Here is a 27,802-nt window from a genome sequence, read left to right as displayed (position 1 = left end):
GGGAGAGAGAGAGTGGCAGGGAGAGAGAAAGGCAGATGGGGGGAGAGAGAGAGAGAGCGTGGCAAGGAGAGAGAAAGGCAGATGGAGGGAGAGAGAGAGAGTGGCAGGGAGAGAGAAAGGCAGATGGAGGGAGAGAGAGAGAGTGGCAGGGAGAGAGAAAGGCAGATGGAGGGAGAGAGAGAGAGTGGCGGGCAGAGAGAAAGGCAGATGGAGGGAAAGAGAGTGGCAGGGAGAGAGAAGGCAGATGGAGGGAGAGAGAGAGGCAGGGAGAGAGAAAGGCAGATGGGGGGGGAGAGTGGCAGGGAGAGAGAAAGGCAGATGGAGGGAGAGAGAGAGAGTGGCAGGGAGAGAGAAAGGCATATGGAGGGAGAGAGAGAGAGTGGCAGGGAGAGAGAAAGGCAGATGGAGGGAGAGAGAGAGTGGCAGGGAGAGAGAAAGGCAGATGGAGGGAGAGAGAGAGTGGCAGGGAGGCAGATGGAAAGGCAGATGGAGGGGGAGAGAGGCAGATGGAGGGAGAGAGTGGCAGGGAGAGAGAAAGGCAGATGGAGGAGAGAGAGAGAGTGGCAGGGAGAGAGAAAGGCAGATGGAGGAGAGAGAGAGTGGCAGGGAGAGAGAAAGGCAGATGGAGGGAGAAGAGAGGAGAGTGGCAGGGAGAGAAAAAGGCAGGGAGGGAGAGAAAGGCAGATGGAGGGAGAGAGAGAGGGGAGAGAGGGCAGGGAGGGAGAAAGTGGCAGGGAGAGAGAAGGCAGATGGAGGGAGAGAGAGAGAGTGGCAGGGAGAGAGAAAGGCAGATGGAGGGAGAGAGAGAGTGGCAGGGAGAGAGAAAGGCAGATGGAGGGAGAGAGAGTGGCAGGGAGAGAGAAAGGCAGATGGAGGGAGAGAGAGAGAGTGGCAGGGAGAGAGAAAGGCAGATGGAGGGAGTGAGAGTGGCAGGGAGAGAGAAAGGCATATGGAGGGAGAGAGAGAGAGTGGCAGGGAGAGAGAAAGGCAGATGGAGGGAGGGAGAGAGAGAGAGTGGCAGGGGGAGAGAGAGAAGGCAGATGTGGAGGGAGAGAGAGAGTGGCAGGGAGAGAGAAAGGCAGATGGAGGGAGAGAGAGAGAGAGAAAGGCAGATGGAGGGGGAGAGAGAGAGTGGCAGGGAGAGAGAAAGGCAGATGGAGGGAGAGAGTGGCAGGGAGAGAGAAAGGAAGATGGAGGGAGTGAAAGTGGCAGAGAGAGAAAGGCAGATGGAGGGAGTGAGAGTGGCAGGGAGAGAGAAAGGCAGATGGAGGGGGAGAGAGAGAGTGGCAGGGAGAGAGAAAGGCAGATGGAGGGAGTGAGAGTGGCAGGGAGAGAGAAAGGCAGATTGAGAGAGAGAGAGAGAGAGTGGCAGGGAGAGAGAAATGCAGATGGAGGGAGAGAGAGAGAGTGGCAGGGAGAGAGAAAGGCATATGGAGGGAGAGAGAGAGAGTGGCAGGGAGAGAGAAAGGCAGATGGAGGGAGTGAGAGTGGCAGGGAGAGAGAAAGGCAGATGGAGGGAGAGAGAGAGTGGCAGGGCAAGAGAAAGGCAGATGGAGGGAGAGAGAGAGTGTGGCAGGGAGAGAGAAAGGCAGATGGGGGGAGTGAGAGTGGCAGGGAGAGAGAAAGGCAGATGGAGGGAGAGAGAGAGAGTGGCAGGGAGAGAGAAAGGCAGATGGAGGGAGGGAGAGAGAGAGAGTGGCAGGGAGAGAGAAAGGCAGATGGGGAGAGGGAGAGAGTGGCTGGGAGAGAGAAAGGCAGATGGAGAGAGGGAGAGAGAGAGAGTGGCAGGGAGAGAGAAAGGCAGATGGAGGGAGAGAGAGATAGAGAGTGGCAGGGAGAGAGAAAGGCAGATGGAGGGAGGGAGGGAGGGAGGGAGGGAGGGAGGGAGGGAGGGAGGGAGGGAGGGAGGGAGGGAGGGAGGGAGGGAGGGGGAGGGAGGGAGGGAGGGGGAGGGAGGGAGAGTGGCAGGGAGAGAGAAAGGCAGATGGAGGGAGAGAGAGAGTGGCAGGGAGAGAGAAAGGCAGATGGAGGGAGAGAGAGAGTGGCAGGGAGAGAGAAAGGCAGATGGAGGGAGAGAGAGTGGCAGGGAGAGAGAAAGGCAGATGGAGGGAGGGAGAGAGAGTGGCAGGGAGAGAGAAAGGCAGATGGAGGGAGTGAGAGAGTGGCAGGGAGAGAGAAAGGCAGATGGAGGGAGTGAGAGAGTGGCAGGGAGAGAGAAAGGCAGATGGAGGGAGGGAGAGAGAGAGTGGCAGGGAGAGAGAAAGACAGATGGAGGGAGAGAGAGAGAGAGTGGCAGGGAGAGAGAAAGACAGATGGAGGGAGGGAGAGATAGAGTGGCAGGGAGAGAGAAAGGCAGATGGAGGGAGTGAGAGAGAGAGTGGCAGGGAGAGAGAAAGGCAGATGGAGGGAGGGAGAGAGAGAGTGGCAGGGAGAGAGAAAGACAGATGGAGGGAGAGAGAGAGAGAGTGGCAGGGAGAGAGAAAGACAGATGGAGGGAGGGAGGGAGAGATAGAGTGGCAGGGAGAGAGAAAGGCAGATGGAGGGAGTGAGAGAGTGGCAGGGAGAGAGATGGTAGTATAAAGTGACAGTGGGGGACAAAGAAAGACAGAGGTGAAGTGACAGAGGATAACAACCATACAGAGGAATAGGTGGAAGCAGAAAAAAATCAAGGAAAATAGTCAAGTCAAAGAGGAAAGCAGAGGTAAAAAGAGAATGGGAAAGGTGACAGGGTAGATCAACAGCTTGTGCCAATCATTAGGAAAAAAACACTGGGCTGTCAGAGAAGAAGAACGTTTCAAGACACAAATATACCTGGTGCCATTTCAATGTCATAAACAGTAACCTCTATCATCAGACTGTGTGAGACACAGAGGCACAAAGGAGATGGAAAAACAGAAACAAACACACAAACATTGAAAAACATTCAAGAAACTACAGAGAAAAAGACATGCAGACATATAAACATACAGTGCTTATACACACACACTCCCAGACCGGCGCTTCACACACTCCTAGACCGGCGCTTCACACACTCCCAGACTGGCGCTTCACACACTCCCAGACCTGCGCTTCACACACTCCCAGACCTGCGCTTCACACACTCCCAGACCTGCGCTTCACACACTCCCAGACCTGCGCTTCACACACTCCCAGACCTGCGCTTCACACACTCCCAGACCTGCGCTTCACACACTCCTAGACTGGCGCTTCACACACTCCCAGACCGACGCTTCACACACTCCCAGACCTGTGCTTCACACACTCCCAGACCTGCGCTTCACACACTCCCAGACCTGCGCTTCACACACTCCCAGACCTGCGCTTCACACACTCCCAGACTGGCGCTTCACACACTCCCAGACCTGCGCTTCACACACTCCCAGACCTGCGCTTCACACACTCCCAGACCTGCGCTTCACACACTCCCAGACCTGTGCTTCACACACTCCCAGACCTGCGCTTCACACACTCCCAGACCTGCGCTTCACACACTCCCAGACCGGCGCTTCACACACTCCCAGACCGGCGCTTCACACACTCCCAGACCGGCGCTTCACAGACCGGCGCTTCACACACTCCCAGACCGGCGCTTCACACACTCCCAGACCATTTGAGACAAATACTCACAGAGAAAGAGAGCAAATACTCACAGAGAAAGAGAGAGAGCATCACAAATTTGGAGACATACCCACGGTCAGAAGGAGACAGACAGACAGGGTCAGAGTCAACAGCAGGGACAGCCGATTAGTGTGTGTGTGTATTTTACCATAAATGTTTCAGCATACTTCTACTTGTGTGTGAGTGTATAAGTGTGTTTGTCTGTGTGTGTGCCTGTATGTGAGTGTGTGTGTGTATCAGTGGAGGCTGGTGGGAGGAGCTAAAGGAGGATGGGCTCATTGTCATGGCCAGGGATACAAACTGCTGAGAGTCCAAAAAGGTGACACTTTTTTTTGTTGCACTGAAACATGCAATAAATCCCTGCTAGGAGGAAATGCAGGTTTAAACTAATTAAACAACAAAGAATATGATCTATATGATAAGTCTGTGTGTAAAATAAAAAGTGGTTGATGTCAACCTAAAAAAAAAAAAATTAAAGAAAGCAATCCAATGTTAATTGTTGCCTAGAATTTACTACACTCAAATCTTGAGAAAACCCCCACTAATATTACAGTTAGCCATGACAGCATTTATAATAGAACGCCTGTTACCATGGCAGCCTTTATAATAGAATGCTTGTTACCATGACAGCAATTATAATAGAACGCTTGTTACCATGACAGCCTTTATAATAGAACGCTTGTTACCATGCCAGCCTTTATAATAGAACGCTTGTTACCATGACAGCATTTATAATAGAACGCCTGTTACCATGACAGCCTTTATAATAGAATGCGTGTTACCATGACGGCAATTATAATAGAACGCTTGTTACCATGACAGCCTTTATAATAGAACGCTTGTTACCATGACAGCCTTTATAATAGAACGCTTGTTACCATGACAGCCTTTATAATAGAAAGCGTGTTACCATGACAGCCTTTATAATAGAATGCTTGTTACCATGACAGCATTTATAATAGAACGCTTGTTACCATGACAGCGTTTATAATAGAAAGCGTGTTACCATGACAGCCTTTATAATAGAATGCTTGTTACCATGACAGCATTTATAATAGAACGCTTGTTACCATGACAGCGTTTATAATAGAATGCTTGTTACCATGACAGCCTTTATAATAGAACGCTTATTACCATGACAGCCTTTATAATAGAACACATGTTACCATGACAGCCTTTATAATATAACACTTGTTACCATGACAGCCTTCATAATAGAACACTTGTTAAAATGACAGCCTTTATAATAAAACTCTTGTTACCATGACAGCCTTTATAATAGAATGCTTGTTACCATGACAGCCTTTATAATAGAACACTTGTTACCATGACAGCCTTTATAATAAAACTATTGTTACCATGACAGCCTTTATAATAGAACACTTGTTACCATGACAGCCTTTATAATAGAACACTTGTTACCATGACAGCCTTCATAATAGAACGCTTGTTAAAATGACAGCCTTTATAATAGAACACTTGTTACCATGACAGCCTTTATAATAGAACACTTGTTACCATGACAGCATTTATAATAGAATGCTTGTGACCACACACATAAATATTGCACTTGGGGAAAAAACATCTGTAAGTAGAAATAGAATTAAACAAACAGGCATTCTATTTTTGCTCTATTATAGTGGCCACAAGGCTACATGTGTGCAAAAATAACGTTCAATGAGTTAAAAAAATGACAATCACCCTCAATCACACATACGTGTTACTGTCAAGTTCAACACAACAAAAACAATATCTTTGGGCTACACAGCACATTATTACATTGTACACTTTCTGCCTGTGGACATCTGTTCTACAATGTGCCAGCAGAGCATGATACCCGTTGGCATAATGGATCTCTTTCAGGCAGAGAGTACACCTGGCATACCCCTTTTATCCACTGTGTTGAGAAAGAGAGAAAGACTTTTCAAAAATCTCTCATTAGATCTACATGAATCACATAGGTCACCTATTTTGGATTCAAAACGGCGAATTTTGCCGAAAGGTGACTAGTTTGCATCCCTGAATGGCTGGAATGGAATAAATGGTACAGAGTTAAATGTGGTAAGTGTGTATAGTAATGTTTGTGCCTGTTTGTGTGTGTTTTAGTGAGTGTGTCTATTAATGTGTGTGACTGTATTGACTCACTGTCTCTGGTGGCATGTGAAGAGTCATTCTTGACAGGGGTGGGGTCACTCCAGGAGCGGTTGAAACTCTTCGCTCTACGCTCGGCAAATGCTAGTGAAGGTGGGAGAGAAAGTCACACACCCATGCACCATACACACACCCTGAACACACACACCCTGAACACACACACCCTGAACAGACACACCCTGAACACATACACCCTTAACACATACACCCTGAACACACACACCCTGAACACACACACCCTGAACGCACACACCATGAACAGACACACCCTGAACAGACACACCCTGAACACATACACCCTTAACACATACACCCTTAACACATACACCCTTAACACATACACCCTGAACACATACACCCTGAACACACACACACCCTGAACACCCAACACACGGTTCATTGTACACACACACAAGCATGTATGCACATGTATGCTCACGCGCACACACGTGCACACACACACACACACACACACGCACATACACACACGCACACACACACACACACACACACACACACACACACACACACACACACACACACACACACGCACACACACACACACACACACACACACACACACACACAAAATCCCTGGGTGGATGAGTTTAGCTAGGTGCAACAAACGCAGCCTCACCAATGAGAGACTGGGGAGATATTTCATTCATTAGCTTAACGATTAGCATATCCAGCATCGATTATGCCTCAACACCAGCAATAACACACACACTGTAGGTTCATCAAACGTGTGCCAACACACACACTCATCGGTGCACAACGGCATGCCACAAACCAATATACATAGAGATAGCGCACATCACACACAGGGCCATGCATAAACACAAAGACAACAAGACACAAAACCACTGATGGGGGGGAGGACATGTTGGGAGAAAACACAGCACACAGTAACACTGTGACTCACTCTGTGCCTTCATTCTTCTGCTGCCCACCATTCTAAGATGCTTCCGGAAGTTCCTGTGGGCAGATTGGGCATGAGGAGATGGAGATGGGGAGAGAGGGAGGAGGAGGAGGAGGAGATGGAGATGGGGAGAGAGGGAGGAGGAGGAGGAGGAGGAGGGGGGAGGTGGAGGAGATGGAGATGGGGAGAGAGGGAGAAGGAGGAGGAGATGGAGATGGGGAGAGAGGGAGAAGGAGGAGGAGGAGGAGATGGAGATGGGGAGAGAGGGAGGAGGAGGAGGAGGAGATGGAGATGGGGAGAGAGGGAGGAGGAGGAGGAGGAGGGGGGAGGTGGAGGAGATGGAGATGGGGAGAGAGGGAGAAGGAGGAGGAGATGGAGATGGAGATGGGGAGAGAGGGAGGAGGAGGAGGAGATGGAGATGGGGAGAGAGGGAGGAGGAGGAGGAGATGGAGATGGGGAGAGAGGGAGGAGGAGGAGGAGGGGGGAGAGGAGGTGGAGGAGATGGAGATGGGGAGAGAGGGAGAAGGAGGAGGAGATGGAGATGGGGAGAGAGGGAGGAGGAGGAGGAGGAGGGGGAGGAGGAGGAGGAGATGGAGATGGGGAGAGAGGGAGAAGGAGGAGGAGGAGGAGGAGGAGGAGATGGATATGGGGAGAGAGGGAGAAGGAGGAGGAGGAGGAGAAGGAGGAGGAGGAGGAGGAGGAGGAGGAGGAGAAGGGAAGAATCATTTAGAGGAGTGAGTTAATAAGGGAAAGAGAGTGTTTGTGCCCCAAATGGCACCCTACATAGTGTACTTCTTTTGACCAGAGCACTGTGGAAAGTAGTGCAGTATATATGTAGGGAATAGGGTGCCATTTGTGACGTACGCAATAAGATAAAAAGTGTGAGAGAGACGTGCACAACATTTTTTTAAATTAAAGATTTCAGAAATTATTTAATAATTTAGGTCTGTCAGATGAGTGTTTTAAGTAACATTGGACCATTCAACTGCTGCTACATAACTGTATATATGTACCTGTTGCTACATAACTGTATATATCTACCTGCTGCTACATAACTGTATATATCTACCTGTTGCTACATAACTGTATATATCTACCTGTTGCTACATAACTGTATATATCTACCTGTTGCTACATAACTGTATATATGTACCTGTTGCTACATAACTGTATATATCTACCTGCTGCTACATAACTGTATATATGTACCTGCTGCTACATAACTGTATATATCTACCTGTTGCTACATAACTGTATATATGTACCTGCTGCTACATAACTGTATATATGTACCTGCTGCTACATAACTGTATATATCTACCTGTTGCTACATAACTGTATATATCCACCTGCTGCTACATAACTGTATATATCTACCTGTTGCTACATAATGTATATATCTACCTGCTGCTACATAACCATATATATGTACAATACAATACATTTATTAAACATACGAATGAGTGTGAGTTTTTGTCACAACCCGGCTCATGGGAAGTGACAAAGAGCTCTTATAGGACCAGGGCACAAATAATAATATAATAATAATCAATCAGTTTGCTCTTCATTTAGCCATCTTACATATCAAACCTTATTTGTTCATCGAAAATTGTGAATAACTCCCAGGTTAATGAGAAGGGTGGGCTTGAAAGGATGCTCATAACTCTGCAATGTTCGGTTGTATTGGAGAGAGTCTCAGTCTAAAATAATTGCCTGTATTTTGAGTTTTCATGCTAGTGAGGGCCGAGAATCCACTCTCACATTAGGTACGTGGTTGCAAAGGGCATCAGTGTCTTAACAGCACGATTTGCCAAGGCAGGATAATCTTGAGCCTCATACAGAAATCTGGAAGTGGCTTCTGATTCAATTAAATTTTCACAGAACCGCTTGTTGAAATTTCGATGAGGCTCTCTTGTTCAGATATCGGTAAGTGGACTGGAGGCAGGGCATGAAAGAGATAACGAATCCAGTTGTTTGTGTCATGCGCTTCGGGAAAGTACCTGCGTAATTACGCACCCAACTCACACAGGTGCTTCAATATATCACGTTTGACATTGTCCGTAAGCTTAAATTAATTTGCACACAAGAAATCATAGAATGATGGAAATACCTACAATGATGGAAATACCTGTGTGTTGTCCTTGTTAATGCAGACAGAGAATTGCTCCAACGTCTTAATCATAGCCTCAATTATGTCCCACACATTGAATATAGTTGCAAAGAGTCCCTGTAATCCTAGACTCAGATCATTCAGTTGAGAAAAAACATCACCCAGATAGGCCAGTCATGTGAGAAACTCATCATCATGCAAACGGTCAGACAAGGGAAAATGATGTTCAGTAAAGAAAACTTTAAGCCCGTCTCTCAATTCAAAAAAACGTGTCAATCCTTTGCTCCTTGATAACCAGCGCACTTCTGTATGTTGTAAAAGTGTTACATGGTCGCTGCCCATATCATTGCATAGTGCAGAAAATACACGAGAGTTCAGGGGCCTTGCTTTAACAAAGTTAAGCATTTTCACTGTAGTGTCCATAACGTCTTTCAAGCTGTCAGGCATTCCCTTGGCAGCAAGAGCCTCTCGGTGGATGCTGCAGTATACCCAAGTGGCTTCAGGAGCAACTGCTTGCACGCCCGTTACCACTCCACTATGTCTCCCTGTCATGGCTTTTGTGCCATCAGTACAGATACCAAAACATCTTGACCACCAAAGTCCATTTGATGTCACAAAGCTGTCCAGTACTTTAAAACGATCCTCTCCTGCTGTCCTGGTTTCCAGTGGTTTGCAGAAGAGGATGTCTTCCTTAATTGACCCCCCATAAACGTAACAGACATATACCAGGAGCGGTGCCACATCTGTCGACTCATCCAACTGTAACGCATATAATTCACTGGCTTCTATGCGAAGCAGTAACGGTTTCAAAACATATCCTGCCATGTCACTGCTGTATAGTTTTTGTTGGCTTTTCCCCCAGTATTCTCCCAGCCATATCCGCGGCAGCAGGAAGAATTAAGTCCTCCACAATAGTATGGGGCTTGCCTGTCCTAGACACTCAGTAGCTCACCGTATAAGACGCTTCTAGACCCTTCTTATTAATGATATCTGTTGCTTTTATACGTCTTACTACTCGAAAGTCATCTTAATTCTCGCTCAAAAAAACTCCTGTGGCTTATTTTTCAAATTGGCATGTTTTGTCTGCGCAAGAGTGAAGGTTTCATCGAGTTGTGAGATAGTACTTTTGCACATATAACACACTGTGGCTGAGGAAAGGCACTACTCCCAATATAAGTGAACCCCAAATCAATGTAGTTCTCATTATATTTGCGGCTTTTCGATGGTCCAACGTCACTGTCTGTTGTTCGGTGCTTTCCCTGGGTAAGGGGGCAGTAGCTCTTCGGCTGCATCAGATTCACAACTGTCAGTGTCCATCCTAGCTGGGCAAACAACAAATGTGGAATTACTGATGCTAGCATTGGATGTGTTTGTGGAAGCAGAACAACGTGTGTTGTCGACAGGTGCAGGTGTAGTACCTCTCTGGTATGTGTCTCTATGGAGGCGGGCCTCACTAAATGGACTGTTTGAAAATGTGAAGAAAAAGAAAACATTTTGTAAAAAAAAAAGGACATGAATCACATTTTTATTTGGCGTACCCCCGACACGTACCCCAGTTTGGGGAATAGCTGGCCTAGATCAAAGAGAAAAATACAGAAGCCTTCTTCATGGACCAGCTTAAAGTGTTACGCCTCTACATAGCTTTGAGTGACATTTCACTAACAACCAATATCATTGTGTGCTCTGTCTGTTTTCCCCTCTTAACTGCCAGCCTGTCGTTCCTTATTCGCGCCATTCATTCTGTATAATAGTTCATTTCTAATATGTAAACATTTCCTCTCCTCCCTTCATCTCTTCAGAATGCCTTGTGATTGTTCACCAGGACAACAACATGTCTAATGAAGACAGGGTCAAACATAGCTACCGCGTATGGGTGGAGAATTGTGAGACATGAGGATGACATATGAGAGAGAGAGAGAGAGAGAGAGAGAGAGAGAGAAAGAAAGAGAGAGAGAGAGAGAGAGAGAGAGAGAGAGAGAGAGAGAGAGAGAGAGAGAGTGAGAGGGATCAGACTAGTTTTATATTGTGATTAAAACAGTGCTTTTTCAAACATTCCCTAACCCCTCAACCCTAAAAAAGAGCAAGCCTCATCACTATCGTTGTGTGACGGATGGTGTGAGTGTGAGCTGATAGAATGGAGAACAGAGACCAGCTCTCCTCTTTTTCTCTGCATGCCCACAGAAGAGACATGCAGCAGGTCGTCGGCTAATGAGAGGATGAAAGAGAAGGAGAAAACACCCCTCCGCCCACTCAGCCAGCTGGGGATGAGTCACCGGCTCTCCTCCCTCTGTCCTCTCTCTACCTCTGTCCTCTCTCTACCTCTGTCCTCTCTCTACCTTTGTCCTCTTTCTACCTCTGTCCTCTCTCTACCTCTGTCCTCTATCTACCTCTGTCCTCTCTCTACCTCTCTCCTCTTTCTACCTCTCTCCTCTCTCTACCTCTCTCCTCTCTCTACCTCTGTCCTCTCTCTACCTCTGTCCTCTCTCTACCTCTGTCCTCTCTCTACCTCTGTCCTCTATCTACCTCTGTCCTCTCTCTACCTCTGTCCTCTTTCTACCTCTCTCCTCTCTCTACCTCTCTCCTCTCTCTACCTCTGTCCTCTCTCTACCTCTGTCCTCTATCTACCTCTGTCCTCTCTTTACCTCTCTCTACCTCTCTCCTCTTTCTACCTCTGTCCTCTTTCTAACTCTCTCCTCTCTCTACCTCTCTCCTCTCTCTACCTCTGTCCTCTCTCTACCTCTGTCCTCTCTCTACCTCTGTCCTCTCCCTTCATCTATCTCTCTATGCTGCTCACGCGCTGAGGGCCGATCCGATGCTCCTCCGGCGCTATCTATCCCTTTCTCCCTCATTCTCTCTCCCTCTGTGTATATTCTGATTGGGAGTATTGTGTGCTGAAGGCTGCTCCAATGCACCCTGGTCCTCCCTCTCTTTTCCCATCTCTCCACTCTCCTCTTCCCACCTCACGTTCCCTCAATCTCCCTATCTCGTATCCTCCCTCTCTTCCCCGTCTCCTCTCTGCTCCTACTCCTACTCACTCTCTACCTCTTCTCCTCTCCATCTCTCTCTCTTTCTCTCCACCTCTTCATGTCAAGACAGAGGGGATGGGGGTGTGTTGCTCCTCCATTAATTAGCTTCGTGCCACAGTGACTTTTTACTGCAGCAGCCTGGCATTGTGGGAAAACATCTGTCCGTTCATCCGTCTGCCCATCTGACGGACTCTGCCAGGGTAATGGGTTCACTCCCAAAGTCACCTGTCCAGTTAGCCTGGTTTGCATCGCTAACTATGCCTCATATACAGTAGCCAAGCTCATCGTGAGTTTTTAGCTACGTTAGCGCTGAGCTAGCCAGGTTCCATACTATTGCACAACCTCACCAGAGGAGGTTGGTGTGAGGAGCTATAGGAGGATGGGCTCATTGTAATGGCTGGAATGGAATAAATGAGAGATATGTTTCATTGTCACATACACTGGATAGGTGGAGTGAAATGTGTTCAACGCCCCTGGAGCAAATTAGGGTTAAGCTTTTACTGCAGTGGGCTAAATCAGGGTCACACAGAGTGTTTCTAGTTTATAGGTAGTCCTAAACAAATCTACTTTGAAATAAATATATACACCATTACATACATGGTTGTGAGCTTAAGAAAAATAAAGGATACCATGGCAGATATAGAGTTTAAATGTATTGCATAGAGTCTGCATCACTTTTTTCTCTCACTTATAGTAATAACGTCATGGTGCCTCATGCTATTTTCTACCCCTCCTGGGAGTCTACATCTATTCTATTGATAATGGCTGGGGAGAGTCAGCAAGTACTGGAGCACAGCAGCACACCCTGACCAGCCAGGAACACAGTAGGTACCTCTGGATGACTTCAGCCGAATCCAGCTCCCTTTCTCTCCTCTTTCTCTGCACAAATCCCCGGAAAGCCCTGCCGGGACGTGGCACAGAATGAAAGGATGAGAGGGAGAATGCTGGCTTAGCACGGGGTGAGAGATGTAGCGCAAGAGGAAGAGGAGGGGAGGCGGGGGGTATTGGCAGGGTTTAGCCACAGTACTCTGGAGCATGTAGCTGTAACGGCTAGGTTTGCATCATGGGGATTTGGGATGCTGGCTCTTTGTTTGAGTTAGTTAAGGAGGTTAGCGTCAGAAGTTAGGGCCAGCTGGGGTTTAGCTGAAGAGCTGATCATGTGGGTTAGTTGGAGGTATCAAGCAGCCAGAGGTGAGGGAGAACAGTGCAGCAGCCAGATCAGTCTGCATCTTGCGGCTGGGTTTGGGTTATTAGCTGTCTGTCTGTGCCAGTCGTCCCAGGGTCTTCTTGCAGTGTGGATTAAAGCTAAATTTAGCTGCAGTGACAGGGCTCAGGACGGCTCAGCGCACAGAGGCCCTTTTCCATGGCTTGGTTTTGGGGTTGGCTAAAGGCTCAGTTGCAGTCAGTTGCAGTGGATTAGTGAAGGTTTCAGTCAGTGGCATGGGTTTGTTTTGCATAGGGGTTCAGCTAACTACAACGGCTATGTCTGGGTTGTAGTGGGTTAGGACATGATTTCACTGTTGGTAGAGCACTCAGCCCAGGGAAACACTCAGCCCAGGGAAGGGTTACAGGTCATGGGGTTAAAGGTCATAGGGTTAAGGGGGTTTAGGAGCGGGAGGGAAGCTAGATTCAACGGGTCAAAGATACTCACGATATCCTGCAGTGGGTCAGAGAAAGAAGTGCATGAAAGAGAAAGAGAGAGAAAGACATTAACATCCTATAGGTCATGACTATTACAATGTGTGTGTATTAAAGGAGAGAGGAAGCATTATGAGAGAGAGAGAGAGAGAGAAAGATAGGTCATGACTATTACAATGTGTGTGTATTAAAGGAGAGAGGAAGCATTATGAGAGAGAGAGAGAGAGAGAGAGAGAGAGAGAGAGAGAGAGAAAGAGAGAAAGCGAGAGAGAGAGAGAGAGAGAGAGAAAGAGAGAGAGAGAGAGAGAGAGAGAGAGAGAGAGAGAGAGAGAGAGAGAGAGAGAGAGAGAATATTTTAGCTTTTTTCTGGATGTTGAGTCCCAGTGACATCCCATCTAGCACATAATGTTCTGAGAACCATATGTTTCTTAGATCTTGGTGAGAGCGTAGTTGTCCTATGGTTATTTTGCATACAACCTTCCCACAACATTCTGGGAAACATGCAAGTTGCTTGACTTTGGAAAATTCTCAGCATATTTAAGGATCTTTTATATTTTTGAGGTATTTCATTACTTTAACAGGACATTTCCTAAAAGTTCAAACATGGTTACAAGTTTGAACTTGGTTAATGTTTTGGTTTGAAATTGGGAATGTTTTCAAATAGTTCAGAGAATGTTAAGAAATTACATTCTTCTTTTGGAATTTCAGTACTTCAGCATAACGTTTCATACATCTTTCCTCAGGGTTCTATTTAAAACCAGTTAAATGTAACTGAATGTAATCTAAAATGTAATCTACATAATCCCCAAAAGTAATTAGTTATCATGAGAGGGCCATAAACAATAAGTAGTAATGCTTCATACGCCAAGAAAAGTTAAAATCTCACCTTTCTGGGTTTTTTTTGGAATACATTGCTGAGATGTAGTCCCTTTTGAGGATACAAACTCAAGTACACAGTACAAATATGATTAAAATGTGAAATATTTGATGATGTATTTCCTATTCAACATAACTGTATAAGGCTTCAAATTACTTATATGCTTTCTAAATATAGTATAATCAAATTATAAAACAACTAACTATAAGATTTCACTTTCCTTATAACTGTAAAATACATATTTGTATGTTTAGTGTTATCGAAAATGTATATATTTTCTAAAGGTCTCTCTTGATGAAAACGTCTGCCCCTATTACTGTGGACGGCTCACAGAGCTCTAGTGTGTTAGGAACTTGCCTTTCATCTCATATTACTCTTGTCCCTCTATGCCAAACAGAGAGTGTTTTTTGATTAAAATCAGCGTAACGTTTGTCTGTAGGTTTCCTCATGGTTTTATTTAATGTCATGGTCTCAGAACGTTAAGAACACGTTCCATAAAGAAACGCAAGAAAGCATTAGTAATGTTAAAATAACAAAACTCTCTCTATCCTCTATCTTGTTAAGTGTGTTCAGGTGTGTTGGCGCGCCAACTAATTGTCCACACCTGATCTTAATGAGGGCTTGTTTCCTTTGAAATGGGGTCTGTTTGAATAGACTAAAATAAACAGCTTTTTATGATGCCTTACTAGCTCCATCCTGGTGGTGCGGTGGACTAATTCCAAGGGTAAAGAACAGAAGATCATAGGTTTGAAACTCACTGATGCTGTGTCACAATAAAACATAAAAAAATGTGTTTGCATAATTAATGCCTAAGCAAAAAAATTCCATGGGTCCTATCTGTGCTTGGAGTTTAAAACAATTAACCCAAACTAAGCTAACATGTTCTCAGAACATTAATAAAACCTCCCAGGAAAACTGTCAGGGAACCATAGTGAAACCCTCTAACACATCCCTCTAACATTTTCCCCTCCCAAATCAGGCGAAATGTTCACTTCCGTTCTCAGAACGTTCAGTTTTACCAGTCAGGAAACATAGTTCCCAGAGCCAATGGGAAATGAAAAATGTACGTCCCCACAATTTCCAAGGAACCAAATGTGCTAGCTGGGATGTCAGTGTGTTCCCAGAGAGACAGGTGTTCAGTTGTTAGCAGGGCTAGCACCTGCACAAGCATCTGTCCCTAAGGTCACACTGATTCACTGTAACTAGCTTACTGTAGACAACTGTGGCTTGTTGTGGGAGATATTATGTATGTGAATGTGTGTGGGTGTGCACTAGTCTATGGACATATATGTGTGTGTCTAACTGTTTGGTCCTCTATGTGGTATGTTTGTTTGATAATATTATATGTTTGTATATATGTGTGTGTGTGTGTGTGTGTGTGTGTGTGTGTGTGTGTGTGTGTGTGTGTGTGTGTGTGTGTGTGTGTGTGTGTGTGTGTGTGTGTGTGTGTGTGTGTGTGTGTGTGTGTGTGTGTGTGTGTGTGTGTGTGCTTCTGTGTATGTGTGTGAGGCCTGGGTACTCACGCCTGCATGGTGGTAGAAGCAGTCTGAAAGCTGAACATATTTTCTTTTGGGTACCAGTTGTTGTCCTCTGTGGCGAGAGAGATAATGAATGGAAGTTACAGTAGCAGCCAGCCACATAGTGTGTATGTTTTTAAAAGCTTTATAGCAACGATAGGAAACCTCAAAGGGCACAGCACCAGTCCACTCCACAGAGGGAGAGAGGGAGACGCACAGGGAGAGAGAGCAGAGGAGAGACGAAGAGTCAGAAATACAGACCACGCCACAATCCAACTAACATCGACCCCCCCTTCACCACACAACCCCCTTTGGATTTCAGCGCCTCTCCCTCTCTGTCTCCCCCGGCTCACCTCTCTCCAGCCCAGTCATCCGGTCCACACTCCACATCCTCTCAAGGAGTCTGTGTTGCTTGCCTGCCTCGCGGGAGCTCTCTAGATCCAGGGAGCCCTGGCTACGGGATGGAGCCCCGCTAGAGTCCAAGGCCATGTTGAGGCTGCAGTCCTCCCGCGAGCCCCCCTTTCCCCCCTCACCCCAGCTGCGGATGTTGTGGGCGCTGACCGAGCTTGACAGGGGCTGCTGGGACAGGTGGTGGTGGCTGCCATGGTGACCATGGTGGGCAGCACCCCCGCCGGTAACAGCCAGGGTGTGGTGGTTGCTGCTGCTGCCGCCGGCAACAGGGTTGCCGTGACGATGGCTCCCATCGTCGCGATGAGTGTTGCCACGGTGTCCATGGCGAAGGTGGTGCTGGGTGGGGGAGGAGGTGGAGGAGGGGGAGGTAGAGGGCTGGACCAGGGTCGACGCCCCCTTCAGCACTTCCAGCTCCAGGCTCTCCTTGCTGCCCCGGTTGCTACCCAGCATACTGTGCTCTCCGGTGATGGTGTAGACACGGGCAGGCTGCAGGGCGCACTCCACACACTTCTGCTGGTCCTCTTCAGCTGAGAAGCTGCGCTCCAGAGACAGGCGGGTCTTGGTGGTGGTGATGGAGGGGGGCGGGGGCTGGAGGTGGCCCAGCGGAGATTTCACCAGGCTGGACTCAGGGAGGGCTGGAGAACCCCTGTGGGGGTATGGATGGTTGTTGTTGTGATGACGGACACCACCAGGGGAGTCAGAGTCTGGGCCCACAAACGTGTCAGACAGGAGATGGGCTGCAAGGTGAAGCAGAAGGAGAGAGAGAGATGGAGGAGTTACAGAATAAGACAAATAGAAATCGAGAACAGATAGGACAGAGAATAGGAGAGTGGAACATTATCCTCCATCAGTGATTTACATATCAATTCGAGGATAGAGTAAATATGCTGTTCCAAAAGAAAAGAGAGAAAAGCACGTGAGGAAAATGAACAGAAAAATGGAGGGAGAACAAACGGTGGCAGTTAGGGAGGGATGCTGACCTGATCCGTTTTGGTTCTCAGGGTGTGTGTGGGACAGGTACTCTCCAAATGCTCGCGCTGCTCTGTAGAGACACACACATGACACACGCTGATGTCAACACATGAGTGACAGTGAGAGAGAAAGATAAGAAGATTGTTGTTTTTGTTTACTTAAGAGAGAGAGAGAGAGAGAGGGGGGAGAGAGAGAGAGAGAGAGAGAGAGGGAGAGAGAGAGAGAGAGAGAGAGAGAGAGAGAGAGAGAGAGAGAGAGAGAGAGAAAGAGGTGGGAGAGAGAGAGAGAGAGAGAGAGAGAGAGAGGTGAGAGAGAGAGAGAGAGAGAGAGAGAGAGAGAGAGGTGGGAGAGAGAGAGCTAGAGAGAGAGAGAGAGAGAGAGGGAGAGAGAGGGGAGAGAGAGCGAGAGAGAGAGAGAGAGAGAGAGAGAGAGGTGGGAGAGAGAGAGAGAGAGAGGGAGAGAGAGAGAGAGAGAGAGAGAGAGAGAGAGAGGAGAGAGAGAGAGAGAGAGAGAGAGAGAGAGGGGAGAGAGAGAGAGAGAGGAGAGAGAGGGGGGAGAGAGAGAGAGAGAGAGAGAGAGAGGGGAGAGAGAGAAAGAGAGAGAGAGAGTGGTTGAAAAACAAGTTTTAATGACTCCAACCTAAGTATATGTAAACTTCCGACTTCAACTGTATATATATATTGGAGTCATCAAAACTAGTTTTTCAACCACTCCCCCTGGATATTAATTTCTATGTGTGGATTTGCAAGTCCGTCTTTTCATGGTTGTCAATATGAATAATGTGTGGTTGTTCTTGTGTGAGTGGCTTTGCGTACATGTGTATTTTATATTCTCAGAGAAGAAAGCTGGCGAGGGCCTTATCCCCGAGTTGAGGGGGCCGACAGGAAGTGATGTTGCTTTATAGGATCGTCCCTGGCTCTAATCCATCTCCCTGTCGCAAGCAGGTCTAGAGATTCAGCCCTGATTCAGCCCTGTTACACACAAATATATATATATGTATATATATATATATATATATATATATATATATATATATATATACAGTTGAAGTCGGAAGTTTACATACACTTAGGTTGGAGTCATTAAAACTCATTTTTCAACCACTCCATAAATTTCTTGTTAACAAACTATAGTTTTAGCAAGTTGGTTAGGACATCTACTTTGTGCATGACACAAGACATTTTTCCAACAACTGTTTACAAACAGATTATTTCACTTGCAATTCACTGTATCACAAGTTTACATACACTAAGTTGACTGTGCCTTTAAACAGCTTGGAAAATTCCTGAAAATGATGTCATGGTTTTAGAAGATTCTGATAGGCTAATTGACATCATTGGAGTCAATTGGAGGTGTACCTGTGGATGTATTTCAAGGTCTACCTTCAAACTCAGTGGCTCTTTGCTTGACATCATGGGAAAATCAAAAGAAATCAGCCAATACCTTGTAGAGTCTGATTCATCCTTGGGAGCCGTCATACCGCTCAGGAAAGAGACGTGTTCTGTCTCCTAGAGATGAACGTACTTTGGTGCGAAAAGTGCAAATCAATCCCAGAACAACAGCAAAGGACCTTGTGAAAATGCTGGAAGAAACAGGTACAAAAGTATAAATATCCACAGTAAAACAAGTCCTATATCGACATAACCTGAAAGGTCGCTCAGTAAGGAAGAAGCCCCTGCTCTAAAACCGCCATAAAAAAGACAGACTACGGTTTGCAACTGCACATGGGGACAAAGATTGTACTTTTTGGAGAAATGTCCTCTGGTTTGACGAAACAAAAATAGAATTGTTTGGCCATAATGACCATTGCTATGTTTGGAGGAAAAGGGGGAGGCTTGCAAACCGAAGAACACCATCCCAACCGTGAAGCATGGGGGTGGCAGCATCATGTTGTGGGGGTGCTTTGCTGTAGGAGGCAGCATCACGAGGGAGGACAATTATGCAGATATATTGAAGCAACATATCAAGACATCATTCAAGAAGTTAAAGCTAGGTTGCAAATGGGTCTTCCAAATGGACAATGACCCCAAGTATACTTCCAAAGTTGTGGTAACATCGCTTAAGGACAACAAAGTCAAGGTATTGGAGTGGCCATCACAAAGCCCTGACCTCAATCCTATAGAACATTTGTGGGCAGAACTGAAAAAGTGTGTGCGAGAAAGAAGGCCTTACAAACCTGACTCAGTTACAACAGCTCTGTCAGGAGGAATGGGCCAAAATGTAATTTAAAGGCAATGATACCAAGTACTAATTGAGTGTATGTAAACTTCTGACCTACTGGGAATGTGATGAAAGAAATAAAAGCTGAAATAAATAATTCTCTCTACTATTAATCTGGAATTTCACATTCTTAAAATAAAGTGGTGATTCTAACTGACCTAAGAAAGGGAATTTTTACTTGGATTAAATGTCAGGAATTGGGAAAAACTGAGTTTAAATGTATTTGGCTAAGGTGTATGTAAACTTCCGACTTCAACTGTATATATACTGTATATATATATATATATATAGGGGGTTGCCATGATAGGGGGTTGCCATGATATATCAGATAAATACACATTCGACAATACAATAAAATTTGCTTTAGAACTGCCACATTTCCTTTGCACCCTGTCGTGACGTTGTATTAGTTAATGTGATGACTGACGACTGTTGTTCATCGAAAGATTAAAATTTTAAATTTGCTTGATTAACTGAAACAAGCAAATATTAACTCATTAACCTGGGGCACCATGGGAACACTAGTTTTTATTGAGTTTCTATTTCCCAAATTAACTCAAAGAATATCAGAATATCGATTTACAACAGCCGCTAATTAACCAGTTACCTCTACCATCTCGCTCTGAACGTTGTATAGTCCGTGAAACTGCACAGACCCGGGTCTCACCAATGAGTTCGTACCACACCAATCTTAGTTGAATATTTATTTACGAGAAAGCTAAAATGATGATAAACGATACACATAGACAAAACACAGTCTAGGCTATTGATTAGAACTTAGTATAACGGGCCAACACACTGTGGCGCGTGTTACCCAATATGGGGATTTCAAAGAGAGAGAGAAAAAAGAAAGTACACAAGAAAAATATACATTTGGGTGAATTTGTCAGCTATGCTATTCTAACCCTAGCCTTGCCCCAAACTGCCGCTCTTATGGGTCAGAATATAATGATGTAATTACTTGGGGAGGACCTCCGAGGATTCTCTGCGTGGACTGTTCAGGGGACCGTTCAGGCTGCTCGATGACGCACTTCCCCGGCACACCTTTCTGGTCATCCTCACGATGTCAGCGTCCTTTTGGCTTAGGAGTCTGTTCCCTCACCCTTGCTCTGGAAGGGGTCTTCTGAGGACAGACAGCTCTGTAGCTCAGAGCTCACAGCATAGGGATGAAACCGTTTAGATACCACGATTCGCTGGGATTGGATGCTAGGGGGTCCAGCTTGAATTCACCAGCTTAGACACAGCTACTCATCCGTAGCTTGGGTAGAAAAATATTTCTTTGTCTTCAAACTTGTGTTGCGTTCTGGGTTTGTTGACTTTTTAGACCTTGGCTGCAGCTTGGGTCACGTAGTCTTCTCTGTAAATTCTTTACTCACAGGTTTTATACCCTTCGGTCAGAAGTGGGCGTGACCGCCTTTAGGGCAATTCTCTGGGCGTACCAAGTTAATGAGGGTACGGTCTAGATTTTACTCAGATCCGATTTTAGACGACTAACTTCACATTTCATCTTCCCCAAAACATTCTCCTTGATTTGGATATTTTCCATACAACGTACAATGTACAGTATAAACATCAAACATATACTATGAAAACTCTTCACATTACAATGTTTTCGTAATAACGTCATCTATTAACCTTTAATAACAAAACAAAAATGACATACATTTTCATATTCCATCTATCGTCATGACCACCATTGTGGCTGACGGAAACCATTGTTCCAAAGTCCCTTTATTTCATGTTTAATGTTCTGAGGCTGGTTCTCCATAGTAACAGGACAAAGGAATTGGTCTGTGGCCTGAGATTTTACCAGGGGCGTGACGGGTCATAAAACCCCCACATCTTCAGACCCCTAGATCTCTCCTCCTCTGTTGGGGTTGAGAGATAATCTGTAGGGTTGTGGTCTCCTGTAACCTGACCTGATCAGGACAGTCATGACAACCCCATAACATTATATGTATAATTCAAGATAATAAGCCTTAAATGTGCAAAATTCTCTCCACCAACAAGAGAGGTGTGAACAGTTTGTGTCATGAACAGTGCTTGTGCCCATAGAAATAGACGTTGCGCATGCGCCTAGGGATGGCACCGGATGTTCCCCAATGCTGGAAGGGGGTCCCCGAGTGGCTCAGTTGCTAGAGCATGGTGTAACGGTATTCATCATCTGAAGAAGAGGAATCATCGGACCAAAGCGCAGCTTGCTAAGTGTTCATGCTTGTTTTATTAAAACTGAACACTATAACAAAATAACAAAGGGAATAACCAAAACAGTCCTGAAAGGTGCAAAACACTAAACAGAAATTAACTACCCACAAAAACCCTGTGGGAAAGATCTACCTAAATATAGTTCAACAATAGACAGCTGTCCCTGATTGACAACCATACCCGGCCAAAACAAAGAAATACAAAAACATGGAAAAAGGAACATAGAATTTCCACCCAAATCACACCCTGACCAAACCAAAATAGAGACATAAAAAGCTCTAAGGTCAGTGACAGGTCGTGACAGTCCACCCCCCCAAAGGTGCGGACTCTGGACGCAAAAACTGAACCTATAGGGGAGGGTCTGGGTGGGCATTTCTCCACGGTGGCGGCTCTGGTGAGGGACATAGACCCCGCCCCACTTCTGGCTTGGCCCACTTATGTGGCACCTCTAGAGCGGGGACCCTCGCCGCCGACCCCAGACTGGGGACCCTCGTATCGGGCCCCGGACTGGGCACCCTCGTAGAGAGCCCCGGACTGGAGGGCGTCGCTGGAAGATCCGGATTGAAGGGCACCTCTGGAAGCTCCGGACTGAAGGGCACCTCTGGAAGCTCCGGACTGAAGGGCGCCTCTGGAAGCTCCGGACTGAAGGGCACCTCTGGAAGCTCCAGACTGAAGGGCACCTCTGGAAGCTCCGGACTGAAGGGCGCCTCTGGAAGCTCCGGACTGAAGGGCGCCTCTGGAAGCTCCGGATTGAAGGGCAGCTCTGGAAGCTCCGGACTGAAGGGCGCTCTGGAAGCTCCGGATTGAAGGGCACCTCTGGAAGCTCCGGACTGAAGGGCGCCTCTGGAAGCTCCGGACTGAAGGGCGCCTCTGGAAGCTCCGGACTGAAGGGCGCCTCTGGAAGCTCCGGACTGAAGGGCACCTCTGGAAGCTCCGGACTGAAGGGCGCCTCTGGAAGCTCCGGACTGAAGGGCACCTCTGGAAGCTCCGGACTGAAGGGCACCTCTGGAAGCTCCGGACTGAAGGGCACCTCTGGAAGCTCCGGACTGAAGGGCACCTCTGGAGGCTCCGGACTGAAGGGCACCTCTGGAGACTCCGGACTGAAGGGCACCTCTGGAAGCTCCGGACTGAAGGGCACCTCTGGAAGCTCCGGACTGAAGGTCACCTCTGGAAGCTCCGGACTGAAGGGCACCTCTGGAGGCTCTGGACTGAAGAGCACCTCTGGAAGCTCCGGATTGAAGGGCACCTCTGGAAGCTCCGGACTGAAGGGCACCTCTGGAGGCTCCGGACTGAAGGGCACCTCTGGAAGCTCCGGACTGAAGGGCGCCTCTGGAGGCTCCGGACTGAAGGGCACCTCTGGAAGCTCCGGACTGAAGGGCGCCTCTGGACGCTCCGGACTGAAGGGCACCTCTGGAGGCTCCGGACTGGAGGGCGTCGCTGGAAGATCCGGACTGAAGGGCACCTCTGGAAGATCCGGACTGAAGGGCACCTCTGGAAGATCCGGACTGAAGGGCGCCTCTGGAAGCTCCGGACTGAAGGGCACCTCTGGAAGCTCCGGACTGAAGGGCACCTCTGGAAGCTCCGGACTGAAGGGCACCTCTGGAGGGAGGAGACGGGAGACAGTCTGGTGCGTGGGGCACCACTCCTCCAGGCTGAATGCCCACTTTAGCCCGGCCCCTCCAGAGTGCAGGCACAGGTCGAACCGGGCTGTGGGGGAGCACTGGAGATCTGGTGCTTAACACTCGCACCTCTCCTGTCTCCAGGGTCCCTGTCCGTCCAATATCTCCTCCCAAGTCCAGGAGTCCTGAACCCTCTGCTCCTCTTTACCACGCTGCTTGGTCCGTTTGTGGTGGGTAGTTCTGTAACGATATTCGTCGTCTGACGAAGAGGAATCATCGGACCAAATCGCAGCGTGGTAAGTGTTCATGCTTGTTTTATTAAAACAGAACACTATAACAAAATAACAAAGGGAATAACCGAAACAGTCCTGAAAAAACACAGAATGCCCACCCAAATCACACCCTGACCAAACCGAAATAGAGACATAACAAGCTCTAAGGTCACGCCCTGGCCATAGAGAGGCTTTTTATTCTCTATTTTGGTTACGCCAGGGTGTGACTAGGGTGGGAATTCTATGTTCTTTTTTCTATGTTTTTGTATTTCTTTGTTTTTGGCCGGGTATGGTTCTCAATCAGACAGCTGTCTGTCATTGTCTCTGATTGAGAACCATATTTAGGTAGCCTTTTCCCACCTGTGGTTTGTGGGTAGTTGTTTTCTGTGTCTGTGTTTCACCATGTAGAACTGTTTCGATTTTCATTGTTTCACTTTGGTTATTTTGTATTCAGTGTTCAGTTATATTTTATTAAAATGGACACTTACCACTCTGCGTTTTGGTCCGATCTTTCATACTCATCAGATGAAGAAGATCATTACACATGGTGCTTGCAACGCCAGGTTTGTAGATTCCCACAGGGAACCAGTATGGAGGGAAAAAATTATGACATGTATGCATTTACTGTAAGTAGCTCTGGATAAGAACATTTGCTAAATTAATAAAAATTCAAATGTTTGGCAACCCCTGTACTAACACATTGCTTATTAGCTGCTACACATTAACTCAGCACCAGGATTTACAACTATAGTTTAATACTTACAGAGGGACCTATTAGCAGAAAAAGCATTTTATTATCAATAGGTAAATAACTTTGGTTTACAGAACCATTTTGTTTTGCAGTTTCACAGCTAATTTCCTTCAATTGTAATTGCCATGGGGGGTGGTGAGAAGTGTTGGCAGTTTAAAGCTACATGATTTATGGCATGTTAATATGATTTCTGAGTGAGAGTGACTAACAAAATCCATGGGGGTACCCTGGAGGTCAGGGCACGTCCGGCCAGATTACAGTAGATAGCTGATGATCACTGTAGATAGCTGATGATCACTGTAGATAGCTGATGATCACTGTAGTTAGCTGATGATCACTGTAGATAGCTGATGATCACTGTAGATAGCTGATGATTACTGTAGATAGCTGATGATCACTGTAGATAGCTGATGATCACTGTAAATAGCTGATGATCACTGTAGATAGCTGATGATCACTGTAGATAGCTGATGATTACTGTAGATAGCTGATGATTACTGTAGATAGCTGATTATTACTGTAGATAGCTGATGATCACTGTAGATAGCTGATGATTACTGTAGATAGCTGATGATCACTGTAGTTAGCTGATGATCACTGTAGATAGCTGATGATCACTGTAGATAGCTGATGATTACTGTAGATAGCTGATGATGACTGTAGATAGCTGATTATTACTGTAGATAGCTGATGATCACTGTAAATAGCTGATGATCACTGTAGATAGCTGATGATTACTGTAGATAGCTGATGATCACTGTAGATAGCTGATGATGACTGTAGATAGCTGATTATTACTGTAGATAGCTGATGATCACTGTAGATAGCTGATGATCACTGTAGATAGCTGATGATTACTGTAGATAGCTGATGATGACTGTAGATAGCTGATTATTACTGTAGATAGCTGATGATTACTGTAGATAGCTGATGATCACTGTAGATAGCTGATGATTACTGTAGATAGCTGATGATTACTGTAGATAGCTGATGATCACTGTAGATAGCTGATGATCACTGTAGATAGCTGATGATCACTGTAGATAGCTGATGATTACTGTAGATAGCTGATGATTACTGTAGATAGCTGATGATCACTGTAGATAGCTGATGATCACTGTAGATAGCTGATGATTACTGTAGATAGCTGATGATGACTGTAGATAGCTGATTATTACTGTAGATAGCTGATGATCACTGTAGATAGCTGATGATCACTGTAGATAGCTGATGATCACTGTAGATAGCTGATGATTACTGTAGATAGCTGATGATCACTGTAGATAGCTGATGATCACTGTAGATAGCTGATGATTACTGTAGATAGCTGATGATCACTGTAGATAGCTGATGATTACTGTAGATAGCTGATGATTACTGTAGATAGCTGATGATCACTGTAGATAGCTGATGATTACTGTAGATAGCTGATGATGACTGTAGATAGCTGATTATTACTGTAGATAGCTGATGATCACTGTAAATAGCTGATGATCACTGTAGATAGCTGATGATTACTGTAGATAGCTGATGATGACTGTAGATAGCTGATTATTACTGTAGATAGCTGATGATCACTGTAGATAGCTGATGATTACTGTAGATAGCTGATGATGACTGTAGATAGCTGATGATTACTGTAGATAGCTGATGATCACTGTAGATAGCTGATGATCACTGTAGATAGCTGATGATTACTGTAGATAGCTGATGATCACTGTAGATAGCTGATGATTACTGTAGATAGCTGATGATTACTGTAGATAGCTGATGATCACTGTAGATAGCTGATGATTACTGTAGATAGCTGATGATCACTGTAGATAGCTGATGATCACTGTAGATAGCTGATGATCACTGTAGATAGCTGATGATGACTGTAGATAGCTGGCTAGACTAAGTAGTCTTGTTTTCCTACACACCTGGTTCTCATTTCCCTCATTAAGTGTTGTGTATTTAACCCTCTGTTCCCCCCATGTCTTTGTGTGGAATTGTTTATTGTAAGTGCTTGTTCACATGTTGACTGGTGATCGACGGGTTTTGTACCCATGTCTTGTTATTCTTTATGCCGTTGGTTTTTGCAATTAAACTGCTCCGTCTATTACCTAGTTTTGCTCTCCTGCGTCTGACTTCCCTGCCACCGGTTACGAACCCCTTACACATGGACTAATCTGTGACTGTCCGTGAGTGACATATAACAATAGGAAAACTGATGATGCACAACCAAGTTTCGAAATTGCACCTTGTGTATTCTACTATTCTAACGCTCATCAGTAAGTTGAGACCACGACTGTGTCCTGTATATAAATAAATTACCGAAGTCATATGCAGCTACAGGCCTGCTATATGTGCAAGCTACACACAACCTCTAGACGCAGTCACGATAGACAATGTCCAATCTTGATCTCCATCTCACATTCAAAGCTCCGCTAACACGTAACACTGCCAGAATTCAGAAGACTAAATAAAGTAGTGCTCACCAGAATACTGTCATACATTCATAGAATGGATGCATTAGTAATCTAGCTAACACCTGTAAAGTTGTCTGTTTCATTTAGGGACCTGGGGGAAAACGCAATAGCTCCAAAACAGTGGGAAAATGTCCACGTCGTCAGTTTAACAGGCTTTAAGCAAATGAAAAGCTGAGAAAACGACAAAACACATTTCTGATAAGACTTCAGTTCCACTTCGGTGCATGTTTTATTAGGGTAAAATACTGTCTGCATAACAGTGTCAAAAATAACAAATTACAAGCTCATTCACATTTTTTCAAGAGATGCTGAAAGAAAGAAATCCTATTTCTCCACTCCACACTGTTCCCAAGACAACATGAAAATGTGTTGAATAATTGCACTGCAAGTAATGCAGGAGTTCATATGATATTACACTACATGTGAGACGATATAGGCCTAGAGTCCGTGTCCAGATTTCAGTTACTATTCCATTTGACCCATATAGCCTACTTAAATGATAAATATTCTGTTTATTTATGGATACAGGGATACTCATGAGCGGGATATCAAAGGTGCTTGTAAACAGCTTATCCCGAATAAGATCTTAGGCGGGATATGAGCTACTATCCGGAATACTGTCTACATGGAAACGTGGTCATTGTTTCATGACGTTATGGTAACAAAAGAGGGCGCACAATGGGCTACTGGTCAGATTCAGGGGCAATTGATCAACTGCGCTATCCATGGTGCTGAATCTCTGCCTAGGTCTGTTTGTTTAGTGGAGAATTTAATGTGCTCTGTGACCACAAAAAGCGGTTTATCATGAAGGAAAAACTGTCATAACCTTCCCAAATTCCAACTATAGCCAGGTGCAAGGGGAGAGAAAAGCCACCTGACATCTTCCTAAGGTAGGCTAAAACTAATTTAATTTTCACTAGACCTCATCATATTTGACCAGTCGGCCAACAGCCTAGGCTACATTAAAACTAGGCTACATCAACAAAATAGCGTGGTAACTTTGAGTTGATTAAATTTAAACA

At 45.9% G+C, this 27,802-nt stretch overlaps 1 protein-coding gene across 1 annotated transcript in view; it reads right to left on the bottom strand.

The window, feature by feature from the left end:
• LOC115126332 (NMDA receptor synaptonuclear signaling and neuronal migration factor-like) overlaps window positions 1-27,802 on the bottom strand; it is an 82,587-nt gene that overhangs the window by 33,158 nt on the left and 21,627 nt on the right. Inside the window, exons 2-8 of the mRNA XM_065016866.1 lie at window positions 17,251-17,312; window positions 16,213-17,007; window positions 15,866-15,932; window positions 13,479-13,484; window positions 12,660-12,728; window positions 6,695-6,747; window positions 5,764-5,853 (exon numbers count right to left, since the gene is read on the bottom strand). Of these exons, the coding sequence (XP_064872938.1) occupies window positions 5,764-5,853; window positions 6,695-6,747; window positions 12,660-12,728; window positions 13,479-13,484; window positions 15,866-15,932; window positions 16,213-17,007; window positions 17,251-17,312 (1,142 nt within the window). The remainder of the gene's footprint in view (window positions 1-5,763; window positions 5,854-6,694; window positions 6,748-12,659; window positions 12,729-13,478; window positions 13,485-15,865; window positions 15,933-16,212; window positions 17,008-17,250; window positions 17,313-27,802) is intronic.

The sequence above is a fragment of the Oncorhynchus nerka genome, linkage group LG4 (assembly GCF_034236695.1).
Source record: "Oncorhynchus nerka isolate Pitt River linkage group LG4, Oner_Uvic_2.0, whole genome shotgun sequence".
Classification (NCBI taxonomy): Eukaryota; Metazoa; Chordata; class Actinopteri; order Salmoniformes; family Salmonidae; genus Oncorhynchus; species Oncorhynchus nerka.
This window is presented reverse-complemented; position numbering and strand designations above follow the sequence as displayed.